The 17,281-nt window shown below is 55.1% G+C and overlaps 1 protein-coding gene across 4 annotated transcripts; it reads right to left on the reverse strand.

Annotated features, from left to right (window-relative positions):
* Window positions 1-1,697: 1,697 nt before the first annotated feature.
* On the reverse strand, window positions 1,698-15,268 carry PUS1 (pseudouridine synthase 1). Of its 4 annotated transcripts, none has more exons than XM_064272022.1 (6): window positions 15,165-15,268; window positions 14,210-14,438; window positions 12,908-13,045; window positions 10,534-10,636; window positions 5,006-5,697; window positions 1,698-2,043 (listed from the first exon to the last, which is right to left on the reverse strand). In XM_064272022.1, exons 2-6 carry the CDS (start codon window positions 14,426-14,428, stop codon window positions 1,993-1,995), a joined length of 1,203 nt encoding a protein of 400 aa, XP_064128092.1. In that variant the 5' UTR covers window positions 14,429-14,438; window positions 15,165-15,268; the 3' UTR covers window positions 1,698-1,992. The 4 variants fall into 4 exon arrangements, with proteins under 4 accessions (XP_064128092.1, XP_064128093.1, XP_064128094.1 ...); XM_064272023.1 differs by lacking the exon at window positions 15,165-15,268 and adding an exon at window positions 15,037-15,148; XM_064272024.1 differs by lacking the exon at window positions 15,165-15,268 and adding an exon at window positions 15,069-15,090.
* Between the last annotated feature and the right edge of the window lie 2,013 nt (window positions 15,269-17,281).

Genomic DNA, 17,281 nt, shown 5'->3' on the forward strand with positions numbered 1-17,281 from the left:
GCCGTAAAAAGAAATGAAGTTCTGATACATGCTATGACATGAATGAATCCTGAAAACATGATGCTGAGTAAGAAGCCAGACAGAAAAAACTACATACTGCATGAATTCATTTACGTGAAGTGTCCAGGATGGGCGAATCCATGAAGACAGGAAGCAGATTAGTGGTTGCCAGGAAATGAGAGAACAGGGGAAATGAGGGCAACAGGGCGCAACTACTAATGGGTACAGGGCTTCATTTCAGAATGATGAAATGTTCTGGAATTAGCGGTGATGCCTGCACAGCTCTGTGAATATACAAAGACCATTAAACTGCACCCTTTAAAAGGGTGAATCTTATGGTATGTGAATGATATCTCAATAAAAATTAATTCATTAATGACAAAATAGACTAGGAAGTCAAGAGATCAACTCCTCAGCAAAACACAGGTATAAATACCCTTGTTGACAGTGAATGCACTGAACATTTATTTCTAAAAAGGAACAAAAAGGAAGGAAAGAAATGGGTATAAAGGGGAGGACGGAGGGCAGTTAAAGGGGAATAGGAGCATTTCAGACTGCTAGTACCAGGAGACAATTCTGTGGTACAGGGGGGAGGGAGGACCCCACCATCCCAGCAGTTTTTAGGGTAATCTCTCTCCATCCCAAGTAAAAACATGCTTAAAGCCAAGCTCTTCACATTCCTCAGTGAACAACCCAGCTCATCAATGCCTCAGAGCACATGCCTTTGGGCCAAGATCTTTCCTCACCCCTCCTGCCCTCCCCACCCGGTGCCTGCACCACTATGCCCCTGGCTGTTCTATGGCTAATATGCAACTCCCTCCCCTCAGCTTCTCTGAACACCACTGCCTTCCCCTCCCCACATTCCCGGCCCCTCCTTCCTATGGCCCTTCCGAGGGTCTCCTGAAATGTCCTCTGGAGCTACTCATGCTCACTCCCATCTCTCCTCCACATGCCTGAACAGTCACTTGTAAACACCTGTCCCAGTTGTGCACACACGCCCAGAGCACACACACTTCACACACCACGGCCCCTCTCATAATCCCCCACATCCCTGCCTGCTCCCTCCCTCCTAGCTTCCTTGCTAACAGAATGTCAATTGTGTGCCAGAGAAAAGTGGTTGCCAGCTTCCCACTGCAGGAGGTGGCCTGGGACACATCTCTGGCCATGAGGTAAGAGAGGTACTAAAGGCCTTCCAGGAAAGCTTGTTAAAGGGGGTAAGCCCAAAGGACGTGCCCCCTCACTCTTCCGGCCTAGAACTCAGATGCTGTGCCGGAGCGGGCACCCCCATCCTGTGACCAGGAGGCATCGAGCACAAGGACACGCTGAAGAGGTTGACAGGAGAGGCACCCACCTCCTGGGCATCCTGTTCTCATAGATAAGAGGCTCCTCCCTGTCGTGTGCTACGGCAGGACTGTTCCACAGGCAGCTGCTATCCTCTGACCACAACTCAGACTGCTCACCAGGGCCATGCCATTCGCCATGGCTGTGCCTTGGCCTCAGCCCCCGTCTCCCACCCCAACACTCGGGTTCCAAACCAGGCAGAGCGACACATCACGTGCTGGGTCACGCATCCATCACGTCCCCATGCCAGGAGGCCATGCCAGTGCTATCGCTTACGTCTGGTCCTACCCAGTGCTTCCCACACCCAGTGGTCCCGACTAAAAAAAAAAAAAAAGAGAGAGAAGGTGAAAGGAGGATCGTGTAAATAAAACTCATACTTGTTTAATAAGAAAATCACTTCCCTAGAAAAATAGGGACTCTGCGTGAGGAGGTGCGTACTCAGCGCGGGAGCTGCAGAGTCAAGGTGGTGAGTCTACGGCTGGGACTAAGAGTGGTGCCGAGCGTTGGGATCCTGAGGTATCAGAGCTGCCATCCACACGGCAAGGTGACAAACATGGCCATGGGGCCCCCATCTTCTCGCACCCACTGTCAGGGCCTGGTATCCACGCGTCCTGGTCCTGGTGGGCAGCACCCCGTGGCCCCCACAGCCTCTCAGTCAGTGTCTCCTTCACCCTCCTCGCTGCCCCCCAGGGGGCTGGGAGCCTGCAAAACAAGAGCAGAAAACAGCAGCCTGAGTGCCTCCCTGGGGGCTGCCTCCTGTGCAGGGGCCACCTCTGGTGGGCACGTGGCTTCTCCCTGCCCGGTCTGTGGTGGGACAGGGCAGGTCGCCCAGGGCCTGTGGCAGGTCAGCACCAGGAGCCTGCAGCTCAGCACACTGGGCCACTCCCACAACCTGTCCTTGTCAAGGAGTGGGAAGAATCATGTCCCCCAAATTCATGTCTACCCAGAACCTGTGAGCACGCCCTTGTTAGGTCATACAATCTCTACAGATGTGATGAAGTTACAACACGGTCATCCTGGAGAAGGAGCCCTAACCCATTACAGGGTCCTCAGAGGAGAGGAGAGGACAAAGAGAGACGGGAAAAACGCCACGTAAGGAGAGGACGGAGAAACAGGGAAAACTCCACATGAGGAGAGGACATAGAGACAGGGAAAACGCCACGTGAGGAAAGGACAGAGACACAGAGAGACAGAGAAAACACCACGTGAGGAGAGGACAGAAAGGCAGAAAACGCCACATGAGAAGAGGACAGAGAGACAGGGAAAACACCATGTAAGGAAAGGACAGAGAGACAGGGAAAACACCACGTGAGGAGAGGACAGAGAGAGACAGGAAAAACGCCACATGAGGAGAGGACAGAGAGAGACAGGAAAAACGCCAAGTGAGGAGAGGACAGAGAGAGACAGGAAAAACGCCACATGAGGAGAGGACAGAGAGAGACAGGAAAAACGCCACATGAGGAGAGGACAGAGAGAGACAGGAAAAACGCCAAGTGAGGAGAGGACAGAGAGAGACAGGAAAAACACCACGTGAGGAAAGGAGAGAGGGAGACAGATACACAGGGAAAACTCCACGTGAGGAAAGGACAGAGAGACAGGGAAAACGCCACATGAGGAGAGGACAGAGAGACAGGGAAAACACCACGTGAGGAGAGGACAGAGAGAGACAGGAAAAACGCCACATGAGGAGAGGACAGAGAGAGACAGGAAAAACGCCAAGTGAGGAGAGGACAGAGAGAGACAGGAAAAACACCACGTGAGGAAAGGAGAGAGGGAGACAGATACACAGGGAAAACTCCACGTGAGGAAAGGACAGAGAGACAGGGAAAACGCCACATGAGGAGAGGACAGAGAGACAGGGAAAACACCACATGAGGAGAGGACAGACGGAGACAGAGAGACGGAAAACAACACGAGGAAAGGACAGAGGGAGACAGGAAAAACGCCACGTGAGGAAAGGACAGAAGGAGACAGAGAGACAGGGAAAACGCCACATGAGGAAAGGACAGAGAGACAGGGAAAACGCCATGTTAGGAGAGAGCAGAGAGAGACAGAGAGACTGGGAAAACGCCACATGAGGAAAGGACAGACAGACACAGGGAAAACACGTGAGAAGAGGCAGAGAAGGAAGGGATGGGGCCTCAAGCCAAGGAATGCTTGGAGCCCCCAGAAGCTGGGAGAGATAAGGAAGGATCCTCTCCTAGAGCCTCTGAAGGGCGTGCTGCCCTGCAGACACCTTAGTCTCAGACTTCTGGCTCCAGAGCTGAGAGAAAGTGTTTCTCCTTGTATGCCACCTAGTAATTTGGTATGGCAGCCCAGGAAATCAGTATGATCAGTCCTAAAGATAAGCGTGCGTTCTCGTCTTATTCCCTGTCTGTCTCTAACTGGTTCAAGGCTTGACTTAAACAGTGAAACCCAAAGGAGGGGTGTGGGGACATTCACAGGGCTCCCTCGATCCCAACAGCTGCAAAGACCCCAGAGGAAACCAGAACCTGGCTCTGTGAACACCTGAAGGGGCGGACACCCCGGAGCCTCTTGTCATGGGACTTAGCAGAGGGCAGACGAGTGCTTTGCTAAGCCTACACAGGGCTCTGAAAATTCAGTAACTGTCAGCATTTCAAAAGAGAAAGATATCACAGAAATTCTGGAATGCCAGTTTCTCTTGAAAAAGTCCAGGCTCTGTCCACACTGGGCCCACATTCCTATGTGGCCACCACTGGTGGAGCTGAGCCACGATAGCCCTTCAGTGGGAACAAGGGCACTCCTGTTCACCCCAGGCTCCACCACTCCCTATTAATCCCCAACACTGGTTGCCGTTCATCATCTGACCGGCACCCCTGCACTGCCTGATTCTGTGTGCATCTGAGTGTGCAGCCCCAGCTGTGGAGAAGACGTGGTCCAGGAGCTCGAAGTAACATCAAAAAGCCTCCCTCTGAAACCATGCTGAAGCACCAGGAAGAAAAGGGGCTCTGGGCCCCCTCCCATGCCAGGGCAAAGGAGGACAAAGTGGAGTTCCAACCTCAAGTTGCTTCAGCCCCAGCGTCTGCAGCCACGTATGGCCTTTGCTAAGATGCATTTGGCAATTATCTAATGGATGTGCTGTGCTTCAAGCCAGGCCCGCACAGACATCTGACAGCCTGGCCCTGGGGTGGCCTGTCTGCAGGAGGCCGGGTGAGTGCTCCGGGACATGGGATAAAGACGTCTTGTGAGCAGAAAGCAGTCTGCACCCACACGTCCTCTGCTTTGCCTGGCTGTGATGCTCCTGTGTGTAGCCAGGGCTGCTCAGCCTCCCAGAGGGGCTGCCTTCCCAGCAGGGCCCTACAGGTTGTGCGGTATGAGCACTGCTATCACGCTTCTAGGGAACAAGCCTCACCAGGCCCCAGGGGCTCACCTCCTGCCCCCACCCCACCCCCCACGGGCAAACAGCCCAGAGCTGCAGTCACACCCATGGTGACTGAGAGCAGACAGGCAGCAAGTGCAAGGCGAGGCAGCGACCACCCGGCCCTGTGCCTCCATAGCTACGTTGTCCTGGGGTGGGGGTGGACCCGCCTGTGAACAGCAACCTCCTCTGTGAAATGGGAGCGCCACCCCGACAGGGAACACTTAGAGCAGTGCCAGGCTCATGCAGCCCGACACCAGCCCCCACCGATCCCTGAGGCTCTACCTTGGTGTCCCCATCGGCCACGGCGAGGGCTGAGGCACTGAAGTTGTGTGCAGGCAGCGTGCTCAGCCACTGTGCCATGGAGCGCTCCCGCCGCTCGGTGTCTATGATGCTGGGGAAGATGTGGCACTCCTTGAAGGCAGCGATGGCGCCCTCCTCTGCCACCCAGTCCAGCGGCTCGTGCAGCCCATCACCCCCAAAGCGCTGGTTGTACCTGTCAAAGTGTACACGCTCCAGCACCAGCCCAAGCCCCGGCGCCTTGGGCACGTCCACCTTGGTGGGGCCCCAGCTGTGCTCCAGCAGGCTCTCAGGGGCGTGGCCTCTCATGATGGCCACCACCAGGCCCACCATCTTGCGGATCTGGTGGGTCATGAAGCTCTGGCCCTTCACCGTGATGACGGCGAACTCCAGGCCGTCTCGCACAAAGGGCTCCCCGCAGCGCATCTCTAAGATGTAGCGGCGCGCGCTAGGCTCCTGCGGCCCCTTCTGTGACGTGAAGTTGTGGAAGTTGTGCGTGCCCCGGAAGCAGGCGAGCAGCTCGTTAACCCGCTGCAGCGTCTCAGCACTCAGCCTGAAGCTCTCGTCCTGCATGTCCCGGTCCTTGTGGGCAAAGGCGAAGGTGGGCAGCATGTAGCAGTAGGTCCTGGCGTCGCACCTGTTCTTGGAGTTGAAGCCACCCGTGACTCGTTTCAGGCCTGGGGAAAACCAGAGGGACACAGGTCAGCAGGTGTCTGCAGTGTCGCAAACAACCGAGGAGACGCTGAGGACTCGAGAGTCAGACGTCTGTGCATCAGATGCTAAACCCACAAGATGGTGACTCTCACAAGGAAACACAAACCTAGACAACAGAGATGTGAAGGTTTGCATGAAAACTCGATGCTGAGTGAAGCCAGTCAATCACAAATGGTTGAATACTGCAGGACCCACTCACACAAGACCTCTACCACAGGCAAATGCAGAGACACAGTTTATCAGTGGTTACAGGGCAGGGGGGCACTGCTGAGGGAGCACTGAGCATCTCCATGGTGAGGGATAACTGTGATAGCTGTACAGCGTGACTGACGTACCTGACGTCACTAAACCGTACACGTGAAAAAGTCAAATTGGCAAATACAAAAATGTAAAGGTGTGTTTTTGGGTTAAAGGTGTGTTAACACTCAGTGTTGGCCAAGGACTGGGAAATGGGCGCTCACACCCTGCACTGCGTAGAGAACACAAACTGGAGCCAACTTCCCCGGCAGGAAAACCCCAACAGGTAGCAGCAACAGCGTAACGATGGCCCAGAAACTCACCTGCTAGGATTTATTCTGCAGACACCGCCAGAGGCAGCCTTGTTTGTTCAAACTTTTATTGCGGTGAAATACACAAAACAAAACATTTGCCATTTTGACGGTCGTAAGGTGTGCGATTCAGTGATACCAAATGCACTCACCGTGTCGTGAAACCATCACCACTACCCAAGGTTTCCATCACCCTTAACAGAAACTTGGGGAGCCCTGGTGGCGCAGCGGTTAAGTGCTCGGCTGCTAACCAAAAGGTCAGTGGTTCAAACCCATCAGCCGCTCTGGGGGAGAAAAGATGTGGTGATCTGCTTCAATAAAGCTTAAAGCCTTGGAAGCCCTGCCGGGGTAGTTCTGCTCTGTCCTACAGGGTCGCTATGAGTCAGAATCAACTCAACGGCCATGGGTCTGGTTTGGTCAACAGAAGCTCACTGCCCCTTAAGCAATAACTGCCGCTGTGCTCCCTCTTTCTTGCCCCTGGTAACCACTAATAAACTCTGGTCTCCACATTTGCCTAGTGTACAAACGTCATATAAGCGGGACTACACACTATGCAATCTTTTGTGTTTGAGTTCTCTCACTCACCACAGCGTTTTCAAGGATCATCTATGGCACGGCGTGTATCAGAACTCCATCCCTTTGTACAACTGAATAATATTCCGACAGCCTTGTTTCTAACACGGAAAAACCCCAAACAGCCTACAAGTCCAGCAACAGAGGAGTGATCAAATGACCTGGAACAGTCACAGGACGGGGTAGGAGGCAGCGACTGAGAGCCAGGAGGCTCAGCTCCCGGGACAACAGCGACACCTATCTGTGCTCAGTAAATACCAGTACAGTGGGATGTGTGTAAAGAAACAGACGGGTGTGTTTATGTCAGTATTTCCATAAGCTTTCTACAAGAATAAGTAAGAATTTTTTTTTTATCAACACCAATGGGGGGCAGTGGTGGCTCAGCGGTAGAATGCTCGCCTTCCATCCAGGAGACTCGGGTTTGATTCTCGGCTAAGGCACCTCATGCGTGGCCACCGCCCGTCTGTCAGTGGAGGCTTCTGTGTTGCCATGATGCTGAACAGGTTTCAGCAGAGATTCTAGACCAAGGCAGGCTGGGAAGAAAGGCCCGGTGATGTACTTCCCAAAATCAGCCCATGGAAACCCAGTGGATCACAGTGGCCTGATCCTGTTGCGCACGGGTTCGCGATGAGCTGGGGCTGACCTGACGGCAGCTGACAATTCACGGCGATGGTTTTGGGGTATTGGGAATGAGGTGTGAGGGAGGGTTCTTGACCCTCGAAACTCCCCTCCCCTGCACGAGCTCCCTACAATAAGCCTGAGTCCCACGCTGAGACTCCATTGGGTCATGAGAACTCAGGTTCTCAAGGAGCTTTACTTAAAACCCAACTTGGGTTCCCCACTGAAGAGGCTGATTTAGATCTCATGAAGCCCAAGAGCCGCTGAGAGCCTCAGACACTTGAGCCTGCTGGCCACTTGCTCTCTCTTCCTGCAGTTCTGGGCGGCAACGACCCGTGAGCGTGTCACAGCATTCCTGGCTCCCGTCTGTCTCTCCTGTCTCCTGTGGTTTTGTGTTTCGGTTTTGGAAACAGAGTGTCGTGAGCAGGCACTGCGAACACAGTTTTCAGCTGTAAGGACGTGACTACTAGGAAAAGGTCGCAGAGTGGTAGCAGTAAGAATGTTCCTGGGCCTGTCACAGCACGCTACAAGTCACACCAACTACAGAGACAGCTGTGCCGCTTTCACGGGAGGGGGTGCCACTACTGGGATTAGTCTAGGCCACACGTGAAAATACGTCCTGTGGATATGAATGGTGAGAGGCATCCAACGCAGCTTAAGAGGATTTCTCCATAAGGAGCTGTCCAGGAGGGAGCGATCCTTACACGGCAGAAAGAAGCCAGAAGATAATGAAAATAAAACCACACTGTATTAAAAATACACACCTCCCTGACTGCTCGAGCCATCCCCAGGCCTGGAGCCGCTCCTCACGTGAAATGGCACGAGACCCTCTGTCGTCATGGTCACTCTCTGCTGGTTCCTGTTAGCCTATGTCCCTCTTGAATTATAAGCTCTAGAACTGAACACACTAAAGGAAGCATACGTATGATGATAAGCTAGGAAACAGCCCTTGGCGTCGGATGGACCTATGTTAGAACCTCGCCCTCAGGTTCCGAGCTTTAGCAAGGGAACCAAGCCTGCGTCTAGGCCTCTCCATCTAAATCTCCCTCAAACGGGCCACAGCGTTCCCTGACATTCCTCAAAGGCCGACTGGGAGGGTTTAGTGGGATGGAGAGCGTGTGATACTCAGCACAGCATCCCGCACGGAAGGGTTAACAAACGCTCGTTATTGTTACACAGCTGCTGCTGTTTCTGCCCTCCAGGGGTAACCTGACTAGCCAAGCCCAAAGCTCGACTATTTCTTGTTTAACAGTGGACAAAATAGTAAGAATTACTGAATTTGCATTAAGAAACCTATTTATGACTTGTACAAAGGTGTTCACAGCAGCTTTATCTGACAGCCCCAAACTGGCAACGGCCCCAGATATCCATCAACAGGTAAATGGACGAACAAGTTGTGGCCCACCCACATGATGGAACACCATACAGTATGAAACAGAACAAACTGTTGATGTAAGCAACACAAGTGAATCTTAAAATTAGGTTGCACGAAAGAAACCAGACAAAAAAAAAAAAAAAGAGTACACACGATATGATTCCATTCATAGAAAACGCTAGGAAGCAGGAACAAATCCAGAGTGACAGGATGCAGACCTGCGCTGTCTGAGGGGGAGGGGACAGGGAAGGGACCACAGTCCTCTGGGGGGACCGATGTACTCGCTACCTTGATCGGCTGATGGTTTCACAGGCGTGTGCATCTGCCAAAACTTTTCACTTGTGTATTTAAACACTGGCAGTTTATTATATGTCAATTGTACTTCAATTTAAAAAAAGCATTTAAAAATAAAAAAATACTGGGCCATGTGAAGGAAAACAGTAACAACGTACTGTGGGGTTTGCACCACACGTAGAAATAAAATACACGGCAGCTGCAGCCCAGGGGCTGGGAGGAGAGAGGGCATCTGCTGGAAGGCTCCCAGCTGCACAAGAAACACCACTTGCAGGGAGCCTGAGCCCTGTTAAAGGTGTACTTTTTAAACCAGGGACAGGCAAACTACAGCCAAAAACCATGCCTGTTTTTGTACAGCCTGTGAACTAAGTAGTAGTTTTTACGTTTTAGAGGGTGGTTAAAAAAAAAGAACGTGCAACCGAGTCTATAATCTAGGCGACCCAGAAAGCCAAAAATATTCACCCTCTGGCCTTCACAGAAAAAGCGTGCCCATCCTTGCTTTAAACCCCAAAGCAACCACTGAAAACATACAAAAGTTACCGCTAATAAGCCTACATAGGTGATCAACTTTAACCATGAAAAATACCGATTAATCGAAAAGAAAGGAGAAAAAGACAAAAAAGGGAACAAAGAACAAATGAGACAAAGAGAAAATAAATAGCAAGGGGGCAGGTTTGCACCCAGACATACCAACAATCACGTTAAATGTAATGACCTCTTTAGCTTAGCTGCTGCCGTCAGCTCAGCCCCTGACTCAAGGCAGCCCACGCACACTGGGATCGGACCATTGTGCTCCATGGGATTTTCCCTGGATGATTTTTTTGGAAGTAGATCACCAAGCCTCTCTTCCTAGTCTCTCTCAGTCTGTAAGTTCTGCTAAAAACTGTTCAGCATGCCGGCAACACGCAAGCCTCCATGGACAGACGGGTGGTGGCTGTGCGTGAGATGCCCTAGCCAGGAACTGAACCCAGGCCTCCTGCATGGAAGGTGGGAACTCTTCCACCAGATCAACGAAGCCTTCAAATGGCCTCTACATGCCGACCGAAGGCAGAGACAGGTAGTCTGGATAAAAACAAGGAAAACAAGACCTATCTATTCCTTAAAATTCCAATTATCAGTCCCTTTATAAAAGCAAAGAATCACCTCCACTTTACCAAAATTTGGATTTTCATACCCAGTGTTTGCTTAACACAAGGCACCTGTGTGTCCACAAGGCATTCACTACAACCGAGGGGCTTTCGGGCTCGGGCAGCTGTTTCTAGCTCTAAGAGGGGCTGGCCACTGTGGTGTCTTCTTATTCAACTTCCTCCCCGAGAAATGTCATCAAGGGAGGTGGGGCAGGCATCCTGCGTGTCTGTGCCAAGGTCCCACCCCTGGTGCTGCGGGCTTACCCAGAATCCGAATGTGAGATGGGAGGTGGTTGTTGATCTTCTCTAGAATGTCCTCGATCAGCCACACCTTCAGGGACACTACCTGGCCCACGGCAGACACACCCTGCAAGGAAGCAGAAGGCTGAGAGGAAACCCTGAGCTGGGCTCTTCACCAGGATGCTCTGCACCTGGGGCCTTTTAAACAGAACGACTGAAACACTAGAGTCCCTGGGCGGTGCAAACAGTGGACACACTCAGCTGGCACTTTGAAAGGCTGGAGGTTCGAGGCCACCCAGAGGCACCTCAGCATAAAGCCCTCATGAGCCAGTTCCAAAAAGTCAGCTGCTGAAAACCCTACAGTGCAGTTCTACTCTGACACACACGGGACCGCCATAAGTCGGGGTTGAATTGACAGCACCTAGTTACTCAAAATGTTTCATCTTTTCAGGTCAGAATCCTGCTTCTACAAACTCATGTGAAAGAAATCAGCAAACATGAGAACAAAGTTCCCTGTACACGGTGCTGAGCGAGGCACAAGTTGTAAAAAAGAACCGGACAAGTGACGTTAAAGCCAAAGAGACACAGCAAGTACATGAGGGGCATGAAGACATCACATCAGACAGGTAGGAGACCAAGTCCCACGATTGCGAGATTCCTGCTGTTTGAAAAAGATGCACCTTAGGTGACAGCTCGAAGCCAAGCCAGGACGATACTGCCTTTGAAACCCCGGTTGTGGCCGGTTGGGGGAGGGCCCGGGAGGGGCCTGGTGGGACTGGGGTGCCGGCAACACAGGTGTCCATGTAGGTAACATGTCTAGGTAGCACACCTGACTCCACTGTCTGCACATCATACGTTCTTGTAGAGCGGGGTTTCATGAAGTCAACACTGGCTCCAGAGGAGAGATGACTCAGAAGGTGGACGAGGGGCTGCAGGGATGCCGGCTGAGCCCCACCTCTTGACTCCGTGGTGACTGCCCAGGGATCACTGAGGAAAATCTGTTCTGTCGGTTTATGTTACACCCACCTTTCTGTGTGCTGCACTGTCAACATTTAAAGGTTTTAAAAATATGTGCAAAATCTCTTACGCAACACTTGTAGGGTCCCCACTTAAAACTTCATCCACACGTGGTATCCCCACGTAAAACCTTCCCTACGTAAAACTTTCTCTGTGCGTGGTCTTCCCACACAAAGCTTCTCCTACACGTGATGCCTCCGCATAACACTTTCTCTGAGTACAGTCCAGAGCAACCTCAGACGGGTCCAGGCTAAGGGCCCTGCAGAAGTCCCGGCCCAAGAGGCCCAAGTGCAGCTGTGTACGGACAGACAGACAGCTCGAGGGGAACCCAGAGATACAGCAACTACATGTGACCAGTGGTCATGGATTAGATTCTGGGTCAGATACACAAGTTCTCTGATGCCACGTTTTCCAAATTGTCAAAAAGATAACTGATGAGAACGGACCCATTTCGAGTAACAGCGAGCATCAAAATAAAACGAATATAAGGACTGTGTGAATGCTCTCCTAATTCACTGAGACTAACTTTTACTTTTCTCCTGCCGTGGAAATAGCCAGGAGGCCAGAGGGCTGTGAAAAGACTGAAAACCAAAAAGCACCATGGCTCTGAGCCGTCAAATGCACGGTGGTCACTGCTGACTCAAAGTGCCCCACGCTTCTGCCCTAAGTCTGCAGAGTGGCTCCTGCTCTGGGGCCCTGGCCCAGCAACTGTACACCTTAGAAACAGGCCTACACCTTACTCAGAGTCCCAGGGGTCCCTGCCCGCAAGTTACATCTGACGGATTCCCCAGGACATCTGTCGGACCGAGCAGTGCAGCACAGGGCCAGTCTCAGGAAGGAGAAGAGAGGAGACTCGTCCACACTGGTCATGGTCTGTAAGTCCCGGGGATGAGGTGTATGCATGCTTGTGCCCTCTCTTGTTGGTCTGCCCAGCACCTCACTCCCACAGACCCACGCCCAGCACTCTGCACAGGCTGCCATGCAGGCTGAAGGCTGAGTCAGGGATGAGTCACCTGCCAGTGCTAAGCCACCAGCCACTGTGGCCACTGGGTGTGAAAAAGGCTCAAAGGACTGAGCCACCAGCAGCAAGGACACACACTCGTCTCAGACTTGGCACACACAAAAAAAGGTCAAATGCATCTTGTTAACAATTTTATGTACCGATCACACGCTGAAACCAGGAAAACTCAGATACATTCAGTTAAGTAAGACAGACTGTTAAAAGAAAGTTTAGCTGCTCCCTCTTCCCTTTTAACATGCCTGTTAGAAAGTTTAAAGTTACAAAGGTGGCTTGTACTTGTGGCCACACAACCTGTGTGTCCGTGCGCAGCGCCAGAATGATGAGGCGCTAACCCCGCAGGGAGGGCAGAGCCCGTGGTACCTTGTCTGTCCGTGCGCAGCGCTGGAATGACATCTTCTTCATGTCCTCACCGTGGCTCTCAGGAATGCAGCCCGACTGAACAAGGGCAGACACTAGGTCGTCCTCGATCGTCCTGAACCGTGAGGACCTGACGTTCCTCTAGAAGAAAGACAGTGGTTTTCTTTTCATTCCAGCAAAACGCCCCCACAACTACTCAGGCCACCCAGAACCAGGGCAGGAGCAGAGGCCTGTGCACACACCCGAAGGAGGGCTCTCCAGCCACCACCGGAGGGGAGGTTTACAAACCCCACCGGGACGTGGGAGCTAGGACCACCACCACCTGAGGCTGATCCACAACTCCAACATGCTTCGCCTCACTGGCAGAGGACACAGTAGGCACCACCAGACACCAGACACCGTGTCCAATTGTCTGAAAGCAGGCCCTGAGTTAGCCACACCAGCCAGGCCCCCCAGTGTGGCAGTCTCAGAGATGAGCCGTGCTTCAAGAAGCCTAAAGAACACTGAACAAGAACCAAGAGCTGACCAAGACGGAATGAAAGAAAAGTCCACCTGCACAGACCTGGGTACCAAGACCTTCAAGAAAAGGACTAAATGGAGTGACCACAGGGCTGGTCCTGCTCCCCACAGACCTCACTCCCTTAGGTTCTAACATCCAGCTCTGTGGTCTCCGTGGACACAACAGAGAACTGCTCGCTACTCTCCTGAGCTTCCCAAGTGCCGCCGCTGGTCTGAGTCACCCAGTTTATCCACAGACCACTAAGATGGGAACTATGATTAGCTTGGCCGATGGCTGAAAAGTGGGAGGTTTGAGTTCACCCAGCGATGCCTCAGAAGAAAGGCCTGGCAATTCAGCCCTGAAAAACCAGCCCCTGAGAATCCTACGAAGCTCAGCTCTGCTCCGACACACACGGGGGCGCCACACAACTGGCGCTGGTTACGCCCATCCTAAAGGGGAAAAACAGAGGCACAGAGAGACTTGGTCACTTGCCCAAGGTCACTGACGGAGCTGGGCTCTGAGCCCCCTGACGCCGTGACCTCTGCTTGCTGCTGTGCCAATCACCTACAGGAAGAGCACCCAGCACAGCGTCGGGCCGGAAGCAGGGCTCAGAAAGGCGGCCCAGCTGGAACCTGCTCTGTTTGAAGGGACCCACGGACGACCGTGAAGATGTTTTACAACAGGCACTGGTCCTGAATGTATCATTGTCAGGCTCCGCCCAAGGCCACTCCTGGCTGTCAGAGAAGTAGGAGCTGGACCAGGGGGCAGCTCCGGGACCCTGCACAGGCGGCACACGCCCCACTCACCTGCATGCCGTGGTAGCCCTTCCCTGAGTAGGCCAGGAGCAGCACCACCTTCCGCTTGGGCAGCTTTCTGCTCTGTCCCTCATCCTCGTCGCTCTTGAGCTTCTTAGCCTTTTGCTCTGTTTCCTCCCAGACTCTGACTCTGCCCTGCAGGCTCCAGGCCTTCTTGTCCTGCTCCTCCTTGGCCCGCACGGAGACAGGGACCTCCAGGTTCTGGGCCATCGGGGCCAAGCTGCAAGGACGGGGAGGAGTGTGAGCGAGGATGAGGCAGCACCCCGCAAGGGCAGTGGTGACGGTGACAGCGGTGACGGTGACAGCGGTGATGGCAGCAAGGGGCACAGACCACCCGAGCGGAGTTTGAACCCCCGCCCCAGCACCCGCCCGCGCCCCAGCACCCGCCGGCGCCCCCACCGAGCAGCAGTGCGGACCTCCGCGCGCCGCCCGAGAAGTGGGGACACCCGGGAAGTTCAGCCCCGCAGCCGTCAGAGAGCGGGGCTGGCCTGCGGGTCAGGGGCTGGGCATGGCGCCCGCATGCAGCGCGCCGCGGGGCCCCGGGTGCGGGCATCGGTACCTGAAGCGCGGCGGTCCCAGGCGCCGGCTCCAGGCTCCGCAGGCTCGCCACAGGCCCGTGGCCACCACCCGCAGGCTGGGGACGCCCATGCGCGGCGGGCGGCGCGGGAGCGCGGAGCGCGCGCCCGACGCTGGCCTCTCGGGGCCCCGGCGCCCCACCCCGCCCCCCGAACTCCGACCAGCGCTCTGACCCCTGCCGAGGCCCCCTCCGCGTCCCCGCGAGCTCCCAGCCCCGGCTAACCCCTGACCCCGGGGCTGACCTCTGACCTCCCACAGCCCTCCTCACTCCCACCCGCCAATCTGCCGAGCCGGCTGTCTCGCGGGAGTGGGGACGCCCCAGGAGCCCTGTGGGGACAAGCGGGAAGCGCCCCCGTCCGCCCACACTCACGGCGCCGCAGACTGAACCGAAGGCAAACCACGTGGGCGAAGGCGGAAGTGGAGCGGAGGCTTGACGGTGGCCGAGCGGGGACAAAACTCCTCTGGGCGCAAAGGCGCGGAGCCCCGCCTTCCACACAATGCAGGCGGCCCCGAGGTTGGGCGGAGCTGTGGGCGGGGCCGGGCAGGGACGGCGCTTGGGCGGTGCTCCGCTCCCCGCTGACCCCCGGTGGCTCCGAGGCCCTCTAAGAGGGGTGAGGCTAGGGGCACTGGGGGAGTGGTTTGTTCCGGGTGGGCGGGGCTCCGCGCTCCACAGACCGCAGGTGGCACCGGGGCCCTGCGAGTGGGGCGGGACCAAAGGGCTGGGGGCGTGGCAAGGGCGGGGCCGGAGTGGGGCGAGGCGGGCCCCCGCTCTCTGCAGACCGCCAGGCGGCACCCAGGCCCTGCGAGGGGGCGGGGCAGGACTGCTGGGGGCGTGGCTGAGGTGGGGCGGGGCGGGTCCCTGCTGTCCGCAGACCGCCAGGCGGCACCCAGGCCCTCTAAGTGGGGCGGGGTAGGACTGCGAGGGGCGTGGTCAGGGGCGTGGTTGGGCGGGGGCGGGTCCCTGCTCTCCGCAGAAGCCGGCGACACCAAGGGCCTATAAATGGGTAGGGGCAGGACTGCAGGGGGCGTGGCCGGGGCGTGGTTGGGCGTGGCGGAGCGGGACGGGTCCCTGCTCTCCGCAGACTTCAGGCGGCACCCGGGCCCAGCGAGTGGGGCGGGGCAGGACTGCAGGGGGCGTGGCGGGGGGCGTGGCGGGGTTGGGGCGGGTCCCTGCTCTCCGCAGACCTCAGGCAGCACCCAGGTCCTGTAAGTGGGGCGGGGCAGGACTGCAGGGGGCGTGGTTAGGGCGGAGCGTGGTTGGGCGGGGCGGGTCCCTGCTCTCCGCAGACCTCAGGCAGCACCCAGGCCCTGTAAGTGGGGCGGGGCAGGACTGCCGGGGGCGTGCCCGGGGCGGGGCGCGGCAGGGCGGGGCGGGCCTTCACGCTCCTCAAGGGGCCCTGGCTGGACTCTTGGGACAGGTCGTGGGGGCCCCGAGCTTCATTCTAAGGTCTGAGGCTGTGAATGCAGCCATGTGCCAGTAACAGCCAGATTAGCTGGTCCCACCCGCCCCGGCAAGAGCACCATCCTCAGGTCTCCTCGCCGAGCCTCCGGCCTCCCCCTCATAAGGAACCTGTGATGATGAGGGGCCCAGCCAGGTAATCCAGGATCATCTCCCCACCTCAAGATCCCATCTGCAAAGCCTGTTTTGCCCACCACAGGCTTGAATCTGGTGAGGCAGAGAGCATTCCTGGAAGAGGCGATAGCCAGTGCAAAGGCCCTGAGACTGAAGGGTGCCAGGCTCCAGCAGTCCCACAGGGCAGGAGTCTGCTGGACCAGGGGGACGTGCCCACGTGGTCTGCAGTGAGAGAAACCCCAAGGAAACCCCCGGGATGGGTAGAGAGCGAGAGGAGAGACAGCAGTAGGAAATGAGTCCTGGAGTCGGCCCATGTGGGCCTTGGGGCCGGGACATTCCTTAATGGTTGTACCCCTAGTTTTGACCTTTAATATACCAACAAAAAAATAAACCGTTGTCGTTGATTCTGACTCATAGCGACCCCATAGGACAGAACAGAACTGCCCCACAGGGTTTCCAAGGAGCAGCTGGTGGATTCAAACTGACCTTTTTGTTAGCAGCTGCGCTCTGGCAGAAAGGATCAGAGCATCTACTGCCCTGGCCCTACCCTCAGGTGGGCAGCACCCGTGGGGCCAAGCCTGTGGCCCTCACGCCCACTATGCATAGTCCGAGGGACACTTCTCTGACTACATCTTCCCACCCAGCCATGGAGCTCTCGTCTGGAGAGAAAGACACTTTCATGCCTTTTGGGACGCTACCTCTGGAACAGACCCTCTGGGACCCAAACTTCTAAGAATCCACTTACCACTTCATCTACGATGCTACCTCTATATGAACTTTTGCTTCTCATACTGAGGGCAGTGCTTTTTGGGCAATTAAATAAGTTTTTTTTTTTTTTAACATAAAAACAATACATAGTTTAAAAAATGCGATCCCTACCACTCACCAATACCCAACGAAAAAATGGGCACAGG

This window comes from Loxodonta africana, chromosome 19 (assembly GCF_030014295.1).
Source record: "Loxodonta africana isolate mLoxAfr1 chromosome 19, mLoxAfr1.hap2, whole genome shotgun sequence".
In the NCBI taxonomy this organism is placed as follows: Eukaryota; Metazoa; Chordata; class Mammalia; order Proboscidea; family Elephantidae; genus Loxodonta; species Loxodonta africana.

What these genes read in the sequence shown, in the direction of transcription:
- PUS1 (XM_064272022.1), bottom strand. Translation starts at nt 14,428, where the DNA reads ATGGCCCAGAACCTGGAGGTCCCTGTCTCCGTGCGGGCCAAGGAGGAG. An exon ending in AGGGCTACCACGGCATGCAG is followed by an intron (nt 13,046 to 14,209) that starts GTGAGTGGGGCG and finishes TCTTTCTTCTAG; the next exon opens with AGGAACGTCAGGTCCTCACG. An exon ending in GCTGCGCACGGACAGACAAG is followed by an intron (nt 10,637 to 12,907) that starts GTACCACGGGCT and finishes GCTTCCTTGCAG; the next exon opens with GGTGTGTCTGCCGTGGGCCA.